Genomic DNA, 12,850 nt, shown 5'->3' with positions numbered 1-12,850 from the left:
TTGTCGATATTTTGTCGACATCATGTCGACAAAAATATCGATGCAATGGAAAAATACCGTGGACAAAACATAAACATAAACATAACATTGACAGAAAATAAAGTTCATTAAAAATAACAAAAAAAAAACATAAAAAAAAAACAGAAAATAAAAGTTCATAAAAAAAAAAACATGAAATAAAACTCACCACAAACCATAAGATAAGAAATTATTTTTTTTTAAATTCTTTGGCTTGTGGGTGAGCCTTGCAATACTTGCATAATGTTTCAGGCTTCACCGGTTTACCGTTGAAGATGCCCAGTTTGCAACGACGGCATCCTTCGGGGAACCCAGGTGGTGGAGCCGGCCATACACCAGTTTTGCAAAATTCTCTTTCAAGTTGCATGAACCTGAACTCGTTACCGTTTCGCTCTCTTTCGAAAGCTCGAGCGGCGTCTAAAACTTTTTGCATTGCAGGAGTAACTATGCCAACATCAGGCTCCTGCTTCAGCTCCTCAGGAGTTAGGATGGGGAATTTGCCGTTCTTTCTTGGGGCCATATTTCAAACTTAAGAGAATAAGAGAAATTTTTAAGAGTAAGAGATAGGTAGAATACAAGAGCACTTATGAATAAGATTTCCCTTTGCTTTTATAGAGCAGTAAAAATGTTGGGAATGTATGAAAATTTAATGGTCATTAAATGCGTAACTGTACAGGGAAAACGCATGAAATGGCGTATTTGTCGACAGAATGTCGATACTATGTCGACATCTTATCGACAACATGCCAATTTAGTGTCACTGCTAACACATTTGTCGACGACATGTCGAATTCATGTCGATATGTTGTCGATAGGACACGTGTCTGACATGCAACGTTTCAGTTGGGAAGGGTTAATTGTCGATTGAATGTCGATGGTATGTCGATAGTATGTCGATGACGAGCATGGTTGTTGTTGTTGTCGATTGTATGTCGATAATATGTCGACAATCAGTGCCCTAATTTCTGGTGTTGTGCTTCTCGACATTATGTCTATTGATATCGATGGGATGTCGATTTTTATTTTTTTTTGGTGTTTTTTCCTTTACTCACCTTGTTTTTTTGGTTTGCAATTGCAGGAGACAAAGTGTTCCTTGTTGTATCGTACGATGGTGTTTGGTTATGTGAGAATTATAATTGGATCTACAAAGCAAATAGCAGCTTGACGTTGACAGTTACAACCGAGACAACCCTACAAGAACTGCGACAAATTTTATATGAAGAGTTGGAAGTTGATCCGGTAGCGTATGATTTAAAGTTGGAGATTTGTTCCTTGTACATGAAGGGAAAAATGGTTGCGCCATAGGTTATTAAGAGAGAACGCCAACTGAGAACGTTTTTAGAGATGAGGGCAACAATGTCAAATACAGAGTTTATGCCATTATTCGTGACCAAGGTGAGAAAAGTTGGGAATTCGGAGCCTACGCCGCCTACTAATCCTCTCCCTCGGAGTGTGGTAGGGTCTTGCATTCCCGAAACAGATGTTGGGATTGGTGTGAATGAGGAGGTTCCGGCCAATTTAGAGGTTCCGACCAATTTTGATGTTCCGACCAATGTAGGGCAAGAACAAGAAGCGACAGGATTTCATCAGTTTGAAGAGTTCGATACACCCTTCTACAATAATGATCCTATTGTAGATTTGAATATGGACGATGACCATGATTTAGCAGTCGATGAACCCGTAGCGGGACCATTGTTGAGGTTAGAGTGTGTACCGAGTAACCAAGGTACACAGCGAGAACGACAACCTCTTAGTGAAAATCGCACTACACCTGGAACTAGCAGTAGTCGACCAGGCAGAACTGAAGAACATGCTCGTCATGCAACGTTCTCAACGTTCTCCTCTTTCGAAGTTTGTACCAAGTTCAAAGCTCCCATGTGGACAAAGGAAGATATAATGGAAAATCATGAGCTAACTACTTGTTTACAAAGTAAGGAAGCAGGGGTGATAGAGCTTGGTAATTTTTATGAAAACAAGGAAGAACTGAGACAAGTTGTGGGTAGGTTTGCCCTTAATAACAATTTCGAGTGGATGGTGAAGAAGTCATCCCCGATGTGTTGTACGTTACATGCAAGGCTCCAGATTGTAAATGGAGATTGAGGGGGAGGAAGAAGATGCATTCGACAACTTTGAGGTCACTGTATTTCACAATGAACACACATGTAACTTGAATGCGAGACGTTCAGATCACCGTCAAGCAGCACCATGGGTAGTTGGCCACCTTATTAAGGGGAAGTACACCCAAGACGGAACTAAGTACAAGGCTAAAGACATACAGAGGGACATGTTTGACAACTACGGTATCAGTATGAGTTATGTGAAGGCGTGGAGGTGCGGGGAGATGGGACTTACGTATGCTAGGGGTACGCACGAGTTTTCATACATGAAGCTTCACCGGGTACTTGTACATGCCGGAACGAAGAATCCAGTACCATTGCGGACTTGTACTTAGAGGATGAGCGGTTCGAAGTCTTGTTTTATATCACTCGGTGCATGTAGAAGGGGCTTTTCTTTTTGTCGTCCTGTTTTGAGTATCGATGGCACCTTCTTGAAGACGAAGTACGGCGGTATAATGTTAGTTGCTGTGGCATACGATGCGAACAACCAATTGTTGCCGGTTGCTTATGGTATCGTTGACAGTGAGAATAACGACTCCTGGACGTATTTCTTACAGAAGTTGAGGGTAGCAATTGGCGTGGTTGAGAACTTAGTGTTTGTGTCGGTATAGGCATCAAAGCATTGATCATCTTTGTTGAACTCGTTTTTCCCGAAGCGGTCCACCGTGCATGCTATCACCACATTGTTATGAACGTGAACGCCAAATTCAAGACTGATGCTTTTCTCAACCAAATATATAATGTTGCTTACGCATGGTCGAAGGCGAATGCGATAGAGAGTTCGAGAAGCTTAGAAAGATGAATCCGGCCATTGCTGCATATGTGGAGAGTATAGGGTTTGAGAAGTGGGCTCACCCTTATTGTTTGGGCGATAGATACAACATCATGACGAGCAACGCTGCTGAAAGCTTCAATAGTGTCACAGAAGAGTTCAGGATATATCCAATAACTACTTTGGTTGAATTTATCAGGTTCACACTCCAATCGTGGTTCGCTGATCGCCTCGAAAATGCTGACAAATGTGCCACCCCTTTGGCCACGCTCTTCGAAAAAAATTTGGCAAAAATTCATGAAAATGCAAGGTACAGGCGCGTCCAACGAAATGGAGCCAATTTGTATAACGTGGGTAGGGGACCTAACGGTGAAAGAGGTGGTGATGTGAATCTAGTTGAAAGAACATGCACCTGCGGCGTGTTCACGTTATTGAAACTCCCTTGCCTTCATGCATGTGCCGCGGCATTGAAAACGAACACAAGTGTGTACACGCTTTGCTCACCTTATTATTCAAAAGAAACGTGGAGGAAGATTTACGATGATACCATCAATCTCGCTGGTGACGAGGATGATTGGGTTCTCCCAGAACACATCAAGAATATGAAAGTTGGGTTCTCCCAGAACACATCTCGCTGTGGAAAAAAAGCCTGTAGGTCGTCCAAGAAAAAGCAACGCTGGAAGAAGACGGGAGAACCGTTTCCCGTCTGGTGATAAAAAAGGTTCTGTACCACGAAACTGCAGCCGCTGTGGCAGTTCAGGCCACAACAGAGCAACATGCAAAGCCCGCATCTGAGGCGTCTTGTACGTATTCGTTGGGAAATTTGATATATTGTAATGATGCATATTTTGTCATACTTATTTTTGTTGAGGTTGAATATTTTTCAAATATTTTAATTATTTTTAGGTTCAATAGTTATTTTTGTTGAATAATGTTGATATTTTATATTTGAAACCACGTATAATTATCAAAATTTGAACGAAAAGAAAATCTATATATACATAACTGTAATGTTAATTACACAAAATATACAATGTCCCAATAATTACACATATAATCAGCCGACATTTTGGTAAAATAAATCGACACACCACCGTTGACGAAACATGGCTATCCGGTTGGCGTCACATCGGTCAATCCACGCTGCATCATGAGATGCTCCACATACTCAATGCAATACACGCCACAATCACCACTAAATGCAAAATAAAATGTAAAGTCAGTCTAACGTAAAACATATTTTAATACTATAGTACTTTTTTATTGCTATGTACCTGGTTGCTGACTTCGGAACTAAGTCGTGAGTGGCTCGAGTCGCGTGCATTTTTGGAAGCACCGTGATGTCACCGTTAGCTAACGCCATGATCTGGTTGTTATGTGGAAATTCCCCGGTTGCAAGGATTAGCGAGGGCAGCAGTTCTGACCAAACCTTCAAGATGGGTTCCATGGCGGTCCAATGACAGACGCTGGAATCACAGTCGTAGACATTAATTTTCCACAGCTCTATGTCGACTTCAACTGTGACCCAGTGTCTTGCCGTGGGAAGGTGCAGAACGAAGTAAATAAACTCGTTACCCCTCCATCTCTCAAAGACTTGGGACTGTAATTACAGAGAACAACGAAACAATTAACAAACCATAATAATCTTCCCAAACAATTAACATTTAAAATCTTACTAAAACAATACCTTATGAAACCCTGTGCAGTAGTCCAGGATATATTCCTCCCATTTAAAGTTTTTCCTCGGACCCTTGTGGCTCGTCCATGCACTGCTGATCATGGCGGTCACGAATGTGGAGAGAATGATACCCTTCTGAGGAAATGTCAGTGGATAGTCGGTGCGTCGCCTCCTCAGCATATGCATTGCTGCATCTATATGCTGCATATAAACGGAAATGTCAGTTACACAAAAAAATATATTAATTGCACATAAAGTTGTAAAGTGAAGTAATATTATAAAATACTTTACTTACGTCATCTGTAAGCCATTCCTTTGGTGTGAGCATTATCCAAAAGAATCCTGGACCGTAATCACCACTTCTCAAATCCCGAAGTCGGTGGTTCGGAATGAGTCCAACACACCACTTTCGGAAAGTGGTTAACAATTTCTCATCCGGTGGCTCCAGGGGATCAAAAGTCGAAGATGGCCTATGTCTCCTCTTCATCTCCGTATAGTCACCGAACCATACGGAGGCTTTCTCTTCCTCTTCCGACTCTTAACCACCGCGGGTTGTGCCTCTATAGACGTAATCTCACCCTCGCGACTCGGTGTCATGTACATGGATAAGAGGTTGTGCCTCGATCGGAGTCGCCGGAGCTCCCTCATAAGGATCGTAATCGTCGGGGAAGACCTCATCCTCTTCTGCGGGGTGAAGCGGTGGTGGTGGGGTAGATGGATCTGCTGGGGCCTCCGGTGCTGAAGCTGTCGTTGGCGGACGATTCAACATGGCCAATATGTGTCTGAGCTGCTCCATAATTACGTTCTGACCACCCTTCAGCTCTACATGGCTGGTCTCGTATGCCTTCTTCAGCTCGACATGAGCAGCATACAGACCCTGAGTGTCACCCTCGATCCTATCCAACCGAGCCACTAAATCAGTGTACTCGGCACCCCGAACGCCTGATGCAGATGGTGCACTGGGCTGAGGTTCTGAAGCAGTGGCCTGAAAAAATATATATCAAAAAAATACGGTAAGCATACGATATACCCTCCACTATATAAAAAAAATAATAAAAAATAAAGACATAAAAAAAAGTTCCAGAAATTGGTACCTGAGTGTCTCTTTCCTGAGTGTCTGGGACCTGAGTCTCTGGTACCTGACTACCTGCCTCAGCCTCTGTGTCATCCACAGCATCATCAACCAGGTTCTCCACACCATCGTAAGATATTGTCCTCACAAATGCCTCCTCCTCTGTCCGTGGAAGTAGCCCCTTCACCACTTCCAGATTCTGTTTATGGTTTAACAAATATCAAAATAAAACCATTTAGCATTTATTACAAGCATTTATGTTAAATAATTATTCAGAACATAAGTGAAAATCATACCCGTCTAGAAAATAATGCGCTGACGTCTTTCTTCCCAATATCGCCTTTGCTCGTCCAGCTAAGCATCCTGGGGAACCGAATCCCGTGGTTCGTGCCATACCTCTTGCCAACCTCCAAAATGGCCTCGTACGCCCAATATTGAATTGCAGTGCGAAGCCATATGCTGTGTATTTGCACTCGTGCTGAACATCCGAACTCAGCTTCTTCTCGTAGTTGGCCTTCTGTTTCAACATGTCTTTCTGAAGCGAGTGCATGAGTCTGGCGAATGAGTGCTTCCCCCAAGGAATCCGGAAGAAGAACTCGAGGTCTTCCACATATCTAATGATGTGAGGCGTGATCAGCGCGTTGGCCTCGCGGCCCAGAAGCACTGACTCCACAAACAAGCACAAGCCGAGCTTGTACAAGTCTTCCGGGTTCTGGCAGTTTGTGAACTGAAGTTGGAGTGCTTCTGTCTTCACACTATCAGACCGGTTGAAATATTTGTTGATCAATCGGTCTGACCCCGAGCGCGCGACCTGCGCAGCCTTCTCCTCTTCTGTTGGCCCCGAGGAGAAGTCCAAACCCGTAATGAGTGCAAACTCCAGCACCCCGAATCGGACCTCCTTCCGACCAACATAAAACCTCATCCTCAACTCCTCCTGAGCATCCACTTTCATTTTGTGGAGCATCAGCTGGTGAAATAACACCGAGGAGAATGTCAGTGGTACGGCATTCCAGAAGCTCCCGAAACGGCTTTCCTTCGCCGTGTTATTAAGGTTGAACTCCTCAAACCGAGCTTTAATTTTTGCAAAAATTCCAAAGGTCTCCCTATATGTGACGCGGCCAGTGAAATGCTCGGGTGCTGGAATAATGAGTCTGGGAGCCATCTGAAAAAACAAAAAAACAAATAAATAAAGCTGCTAAAAAAATTTAAAATGGTCGACATAACATCGACATCATGTCGATATTCAGTCGACATTATCTAACAGTAAGCACACAAAAATTTCAAAACAAACATGTCGACATTATGTCGACATACCCTCGACATTATGTCGACATTATCAAAAGCAGAGAAAATACTTTCATGTCGACAAAATGTCGACATCCTGTCGACATTCAGTCGACAATTCAAACAAATAACAATTACACAATATATCGACATACTGTCGACATTCAGTCGACAATACAACCTAACAATCAACATGTTCATTTAATCGACATACTGTCGACAAGTCGTCGACAATATAGGGCAGAAATACTCTTAAAATACCGGTCGACATCCTATCGACATACAAGCGATATCCTATCGACATACAAATTACAGTAACATTCAAACAGACACTCAATCTATCGACATCCTATCGATAACCTATTGACATGTCATCGACAACCCTGTAATTTACACAGATTTCATTGAAACACTACAATCTACAACCTAAAGATCACAAATGCTACACAAAATCCACTAATCTCAACAACATGCAATAATTGGCATCCAAATCTATGATAAATGTATTTTTTTCTCAAAACATAAACATTACCTTTTAATGACACTACAAGAAAACCAGCTTTTACCGGCGCATTGTTGCGCCGGCAAAAGTACCCTGACTGCGCCGGCAAAGCTTTGTCGGTAAAGGACCTTTTACCGGCGCGTATATTAACTGCGCCGGTAAAACGTCCTTTTACCGGCGAGGAATAACGCCGGCAAAAAATAAGCGCCGGTGTTAAAAACTGTCCTTATCCGCCTTGAACCTGCTATGATTAGGTTTTGCCGGCGCAATAGTGCGCCGGCAAAACAATTGGCGCCAACAGTCAGATTGGCGCCAATAGTTTTGCCGGCGCACTACATGCGCCGGCAAAACTATTGGCGCCAATCTGACTGTTGGCGCCACTTGTTTTTGCCACTTTTTACCGGCGCACTATTGCGCCGGCAAAAGTATTAAATTTTATTTTAAAAAAAATTTAATTAATTATATTTAATTAATTTTAATATTAATTAATTAAATATAATTAATTATATTTTTTTAAATAATTATAATATTATATTAACAAAATAAACCAACATAATTTACATTACAAGATAAACCAACATTAATTACTACTAAAATCAGTATATAAACAAAATGTTAAATGTTCGAACTAGATAATAAAAAAAGTACAGTTCTATAGGCGGGTAATGTCGTCATCGTTGTTTCTCTGAGTCTCGGGAGGCTGCGATGACGATCCACGGCTGCGAGCGGCTCGATGATCCGGCACTGGGAGTGGGCAATGGTGGAAGATCCATGGGAGGCAAGTTGAAACCCGGCACAGCTCGAGAAAGATACTCAAACTGATCTTGGAATCGTCTGAGGTAGAGTTGTTGTGTCTCATACTGCTGCCTCGTATGTTGAGTTGTCTGCTCCGCTTCCTCCACTTTTTTCTGTAAAGCCTCGTACTGTTCCATTGTAACAGTCGGTTGGGCTGAAGGATGCGTGGCAGGTGCTCTTTTGGCCCCAACTCCCTTCAGTCTGGGGAGATGGCCAAAGCCTCTAAGATGCCGAGATCGTTCCCTGAGTACTTGCGTCATAACAGGTAAGTCTCGGGGGTACTGTGTAGGATCGACGCAGCTCTTCGGGCTCATCTGCGCAAAGGGGCGCCGTCGGTTGAGTTGCCGCTATTTCAACCATTTGCTCCTAAAACAATTAAACAAGTAAGTTAAATGGTTAATTTTAACACAAAATAAATTGAAAGAAATAAATAAAAATTGAATTAAAACGTAAACTTACGTAAGCTTGTTGCGCGAACTCGTTGCGCCAATCGTTGCCTTTATGGTGAAACTTTTGAAAAGTTTCCACCGCAGTTGGCAGTTCTCCTGTGTCGGGGTTAGCCTATTTTCAAGAGAAAATATATTAGTACTGTTATTTTACTAGAAAAAGTTAAATGAATGATAGTTAAATATAAACTTACCCCTTCGACAACATGTGAAACAATGGGCTTGGAGCCCCAGCCTCCTAGAAATTTCATCTTACCCCGACTTTCTTTATTTTTCGCTGCTCTCGCCTGAAATTAATAATTTTTCTAACAATTAATTATTTATTATTGACTATATAAATTAAACATTACCAAAATTTCAAATTTTAAAAAATGTACCTTTTGTTTGTCTGTGCTCCAATAAGCGATGCAGTCACTCCACACCTCTTGAGTTACTCCCTCAGGAGGTGACATGTCGGCCCTCTCCTGTCCAAGCTCCTCAATGTTTTGTATCCACTTCTTCTTGCAGTCTGCCCTCCAGTCACGTAAACCCTTTGACATCTCGTACTCACCGTAGTCTACGAATGTAGGGTTATCTCGTGGGAGGATAAACTTGGTCTGCAAAAAGTTACACATTAATACATTAATTACAATTTAATAAGAGTATAGTAATTTAGAAATTAAAAAAATTAGTAAGGCATACCTCAAGTCTATCCCAGAGTGCGTTGATGTCAGCTCTACTGACATCTTCCCATTTGAATTTATTAATGGGGATAGACATCCGAGTCATCCATTTGGCCATATTGTTGAATTTTTTACCGTTTTTGCCTACGGGGGTGCCAGTCTCTGCGTGCACCTCAATCGGTAACTTGGCAGATTGTGTTTTGGAGAGCTCCTCCTCAACATTCTTGCCCTTGTATTTACCTCTGACGCCTTTCTTTTTCGAACTGCTGCCACCTGGTGTAGACATACTACATATACAACACATATTGTTTATTTAAAATAAACTAACATATTGCAAACATATTAAAGAAGAAGGGTTGTAATTTTTATTTTATTTAAAACACTATGTCAATTACAATTCATCATCCTCATCATCAGTTACATATACAGCATTATCATCACTGTCACTCTCTAATTCTAAGGAGTTGTCTTCTTCGGTATTTAGACCCTCGTTGTCATCATCGACAATGAAATCATCTAATTGTTGAGGCTGTGAATTCACACGATGGATGTTTGCAACTTCAGTTGGGTCGACATCATGGCGAACATAGTCAACATCATCCAACTGTGGAAGTTGAACAACGAACTCGGTTTCAGCTGAATTGTTTTCCTGTACAAAGGGTGTCTCCCCATCCGTGTCCGGGAAGTCCCAAACATTGCGCGGTATGTACTCATTTACAATCAGCCAGTCTTTACCGTTCTTTAAATCAGGAATGTAGTAGATCAAAAAAATAACACTCACATACACATGAGCGGTTGAAAGCAAAAAAATAACACTACGTACTAAGTGAAAGCAAAAAAATATACCTGAATCGAGTGAAAAAATAACAACTTGTGGCAGCTTGCGGTAATCCCGAGCGGTTGAACACGGACCTAATTACATAAAAAAGTAAAATCAAATTAAAAATTTAATACCTAAATACATATCAACACATACACACATATATTAGTATATACACTCACATACACATAGCTATTCACCTACACCCACTTATACACATACACACACATACACATACACATAAACTCACATACACTTATACACACCCATACATACATATATACATATATATGTTTACATACATATATACATACATACACACATATATACATACATATTTACATACATACATACATTCATATATACATACATACACATACATATTTACATACATATATTCATGCATACATACATACATACATACATATATAAATACATACACATACACATATATACCTACATACATACATACACATACACAAATATACATACATACACATACACACATATACGTATATACACTCACATACATATAAATACATACATACATACACATACACATATACAAACATATCTACCATATACACATACACATATATACAAATCTAAATATTTATTCAATAGAAAAAAAAAATAAAAAATACCTTGAACAGGTGCGTTGGGCGGTGCGGTGATGCGGACGGTAGTGGTGGTGCGGTGGTGCAGCCGCCGGTGGTGTCGTCGGAGTGTGGTCGGATTTTTTATTTGGGGAAAAAAATAATGGGAAATTAGAGGGATTGAGTGGGGGAGATAGATTTTGAGAGAAATTACAAAGATTGAGAGAGATTGAGAGGGAAAACAAGAGAGAAGGGGAGTGGGCTTGAGAGAGAAAAGGAGAGGGGGTGAGGGGGTGGCTGCTGTGTTTGCAGAAAATGAAATGGAGGGGAAGAAAGGGGGCTTCGAAGCCCCTGATACATATCACATCTTTTACCGGCGCATCCAATTGCGCCGGTAAAAGTATTTAAAAAAAATTATTTCTGACCTAAGGCAAAACGCGCGTTTCACTTAACACTTTTGCCGGCGCATAAGTGCGCCGGCAAAAGTGGCCCCACCTACCACATAAAACCCACGCGGGAATTTCCCCTCCAATAAATTTGGTTACTTTTACCGGCGCAAATGTGCGCCGGCAAAAGTATAAATGCGCCCCAAAAATGAAATCAAAGGCGGCAAATTCTCGCGCCTAATGTTTTCACGTTTTACCGGCGCATTTAACTTGATAGCGCCGGTATAGATATGTTTTGCCGGCGCACATATGCGCCGGCAAAAGTAAACCCAAAAAAAATTGGGATTCTATATATTTGTTTGTGTCGACAACTTTTGCCGGCGCATGTCACCAAATGCGCCGGCAAAAAGCCCTTTTCTTGTAGTGTGATCACGGGTGGTGGTGGCGACGGGTACTGCTCGTGGTGGCGAAGGCCTCTGTTCGGTGTCGACGATCACGGGTGCTGGTGGTGGCGACGTTTTGTGGTCCGTGGTGGTTCGTGGTGGTTCGTGGTGGTCACTGGGTCGTGGTGGTGGTCCGTGGTGGTTCGTGGTTGGGTCGGGGTCGTGGGTGGATGGCCGGAGTGGGTCGGGGACGTGGGTGGATGGCCGGAGTGGGTCGTGATGTTGGGTCGATGTCGAAGAGGGATAGGGAACGACAGAGAGAGAGATGGAACGACAGAGAGAGAGAGAGAGAGTGAAAGAGAGGGAAAGACGGAAAGAGAGTGTGAATAGGAAAATTAAATTTGAGGGGTATTTTGGGTACAAATGAGTAATAGTGGAATTAATTTGTATAAATTAGTGGAGGGTATATATTTTGAAATGGGGTATTTTATTAGGATCAAAAATTGAAATTTCCCTTTTATTATTATGGATGAATGTGGATTTTAATAATAGTATTTTTTTTTTAAAAAAAAAAAAAAAATTCGGCAGAAGAACTGCACAAAACTCACTAAGAGATGACTCAAATATCGACCAACCACGCTGATAACGAAAAGAGCATTAAGCTCATAACTTACGCAGGACCATCTAAAAAGATAAAACTTCCAAAAAAGGCCTAAAGCCAACGCGAGAAAAGACATAAGTGGACAACACCGATAAAATTAAACAAAATAAAATAAGTAAACTAAATAAAAACATAACATAAAATAATTTCATAAGACTTTCCCCTCGCGCAAAAGAGGTGGGAAATTTGAATTTCTATGCTTAAATTACTTAATAATTTTTCCCCTAAATGCAAAGTTAGTAAAATTTGTGATATATGACAACATTTTTAAATTTCCTAAACTACCCCTCTCATTTGAAACCCTCTATCTTCCTCTCTCTTCGTCTCTCTCAACCCAATCCCAGCCGCAACCTCTCAAAGCAACCAGCAACCGACAGAGGCACCCCGTCCCACCGTGCTCCTTTGACGCTCAACCCCGACCCACCCACGCCGTCGACTCCAACTCCGACCAAGCAGAACCGGCGACGGTGGGACGGGCCTCTGACCCTCTCTGAAATGCGAAGAAAAAAAAAAAAAAACCACCCACAGTAGATGGTCGGACCTCGGGGTCCGACCAATCGGACCCATCGGACCCCAAGGTCCGACCATCGGACCTCTCTCTCTTCCTCTCTCTGAAATCAAGAAAAAAAAAAAAAAAAAAAAAAAAAAACCACAGTCC

The 12,850-nt window shown here is 41.7% G+C and overlaps 3 protein-coding genes across 3 annotated transcripts; all 3 read right to left on the bottom strand.

The window, feature by feature from the left end:
- Nucleotides 1-3,880: 3,880 nt before the first annotated feature.
- Nucleotides 3,881-5,086, bottom strand: LOC115714893 (uncharacterized). Its single transcript, XM_061114513.1, has 4 exons — nt 4,881-5,086; nt 4,595-4,786; nt 4,182-4,507; nt 3,881-4,102 (listed from the first exon to the last, which is right to left on the bottom strand). The coding sequence occupies exons 1-4, from the start codon at nt 5,070-5,072 to the stop codon at nt 4,018-4,020; spliced, it is 795 nt and encodes a 264-aa protein (XP_060970496.1). The 5' UTR covers nt 5,073-5,086; the 3' UTR covers nt 3,881-4,017.
- A 73-nt stretch (nt 5,087-5,159) lies between these two features.
- Nucleotides 5,160-6,088, bottom strand: LOC133037153 (uncharacterized). Its single transcript, XM_061113995.1, has 3 exons — nt 5,954-6,088; nt 5,680-5,856; nt 5,160-5,570 (listed from the first exon to the last, which is right to left on the bottom strand). The coding sequence occupies exons 1-3, from the start codon at nt 6,017-6,019 to the stop codon at nt 5,160-5,162; spliced, it is 654 nt and encodes a 217-aa protein (XP_060969978.1). The 5' UTR covers nt 6,020-6,088.
- Nucleotides 6,089-8,582: 2,494 nt separating this feature from the next.
- LOC115713767 (uncharacterized) lies at nt 8,583-12,101 on the bottom strand. The gene is made up of 4 exons (XM_061114514.1): nt 9,366-12,101; nt 9,062-9,280; nt 8,879-8,971; nt 8,583-8,799 (listed from the first exon to the last, which is right to left on the bottom strand). Exons 1-4 carry the CDS (start codon nt 9,648-9,650, stop codon nt 8,641-8,643), a joined length of 756 nt encoding a protein of 251 aa, XP_060970497.1. The 5' UTR covers nt 9,651-12,101; the 3' UTR covers nt 8,583-8,640.
- Nucleotides 12,102-12,850: the final 749 nt, after the last annotated feature.

The sequence above is a fragment of the Cannabis sativa genome, chromosome 4 (genome assembly GCF_029168945.1).
Source record: "Cannabis sativa cultivar Pink pepper isolate KNU-18-1 chromosome 4, ASM2916894v1, whole genome shotgun sequence".
Taxonomy (NCBI): domain Eukaryota; kingdom Viridiplantae; phylum Streptophyta; class Magnoliopsida; order Rosales; family Cannabaceae; genus Cannabis; species Cannabis sativa.
The sequence above is the reverse complement of the archived record's forward strand: the minus strand, read 5'-3'. Positions and strand labels throughout refer to the sequence as shown.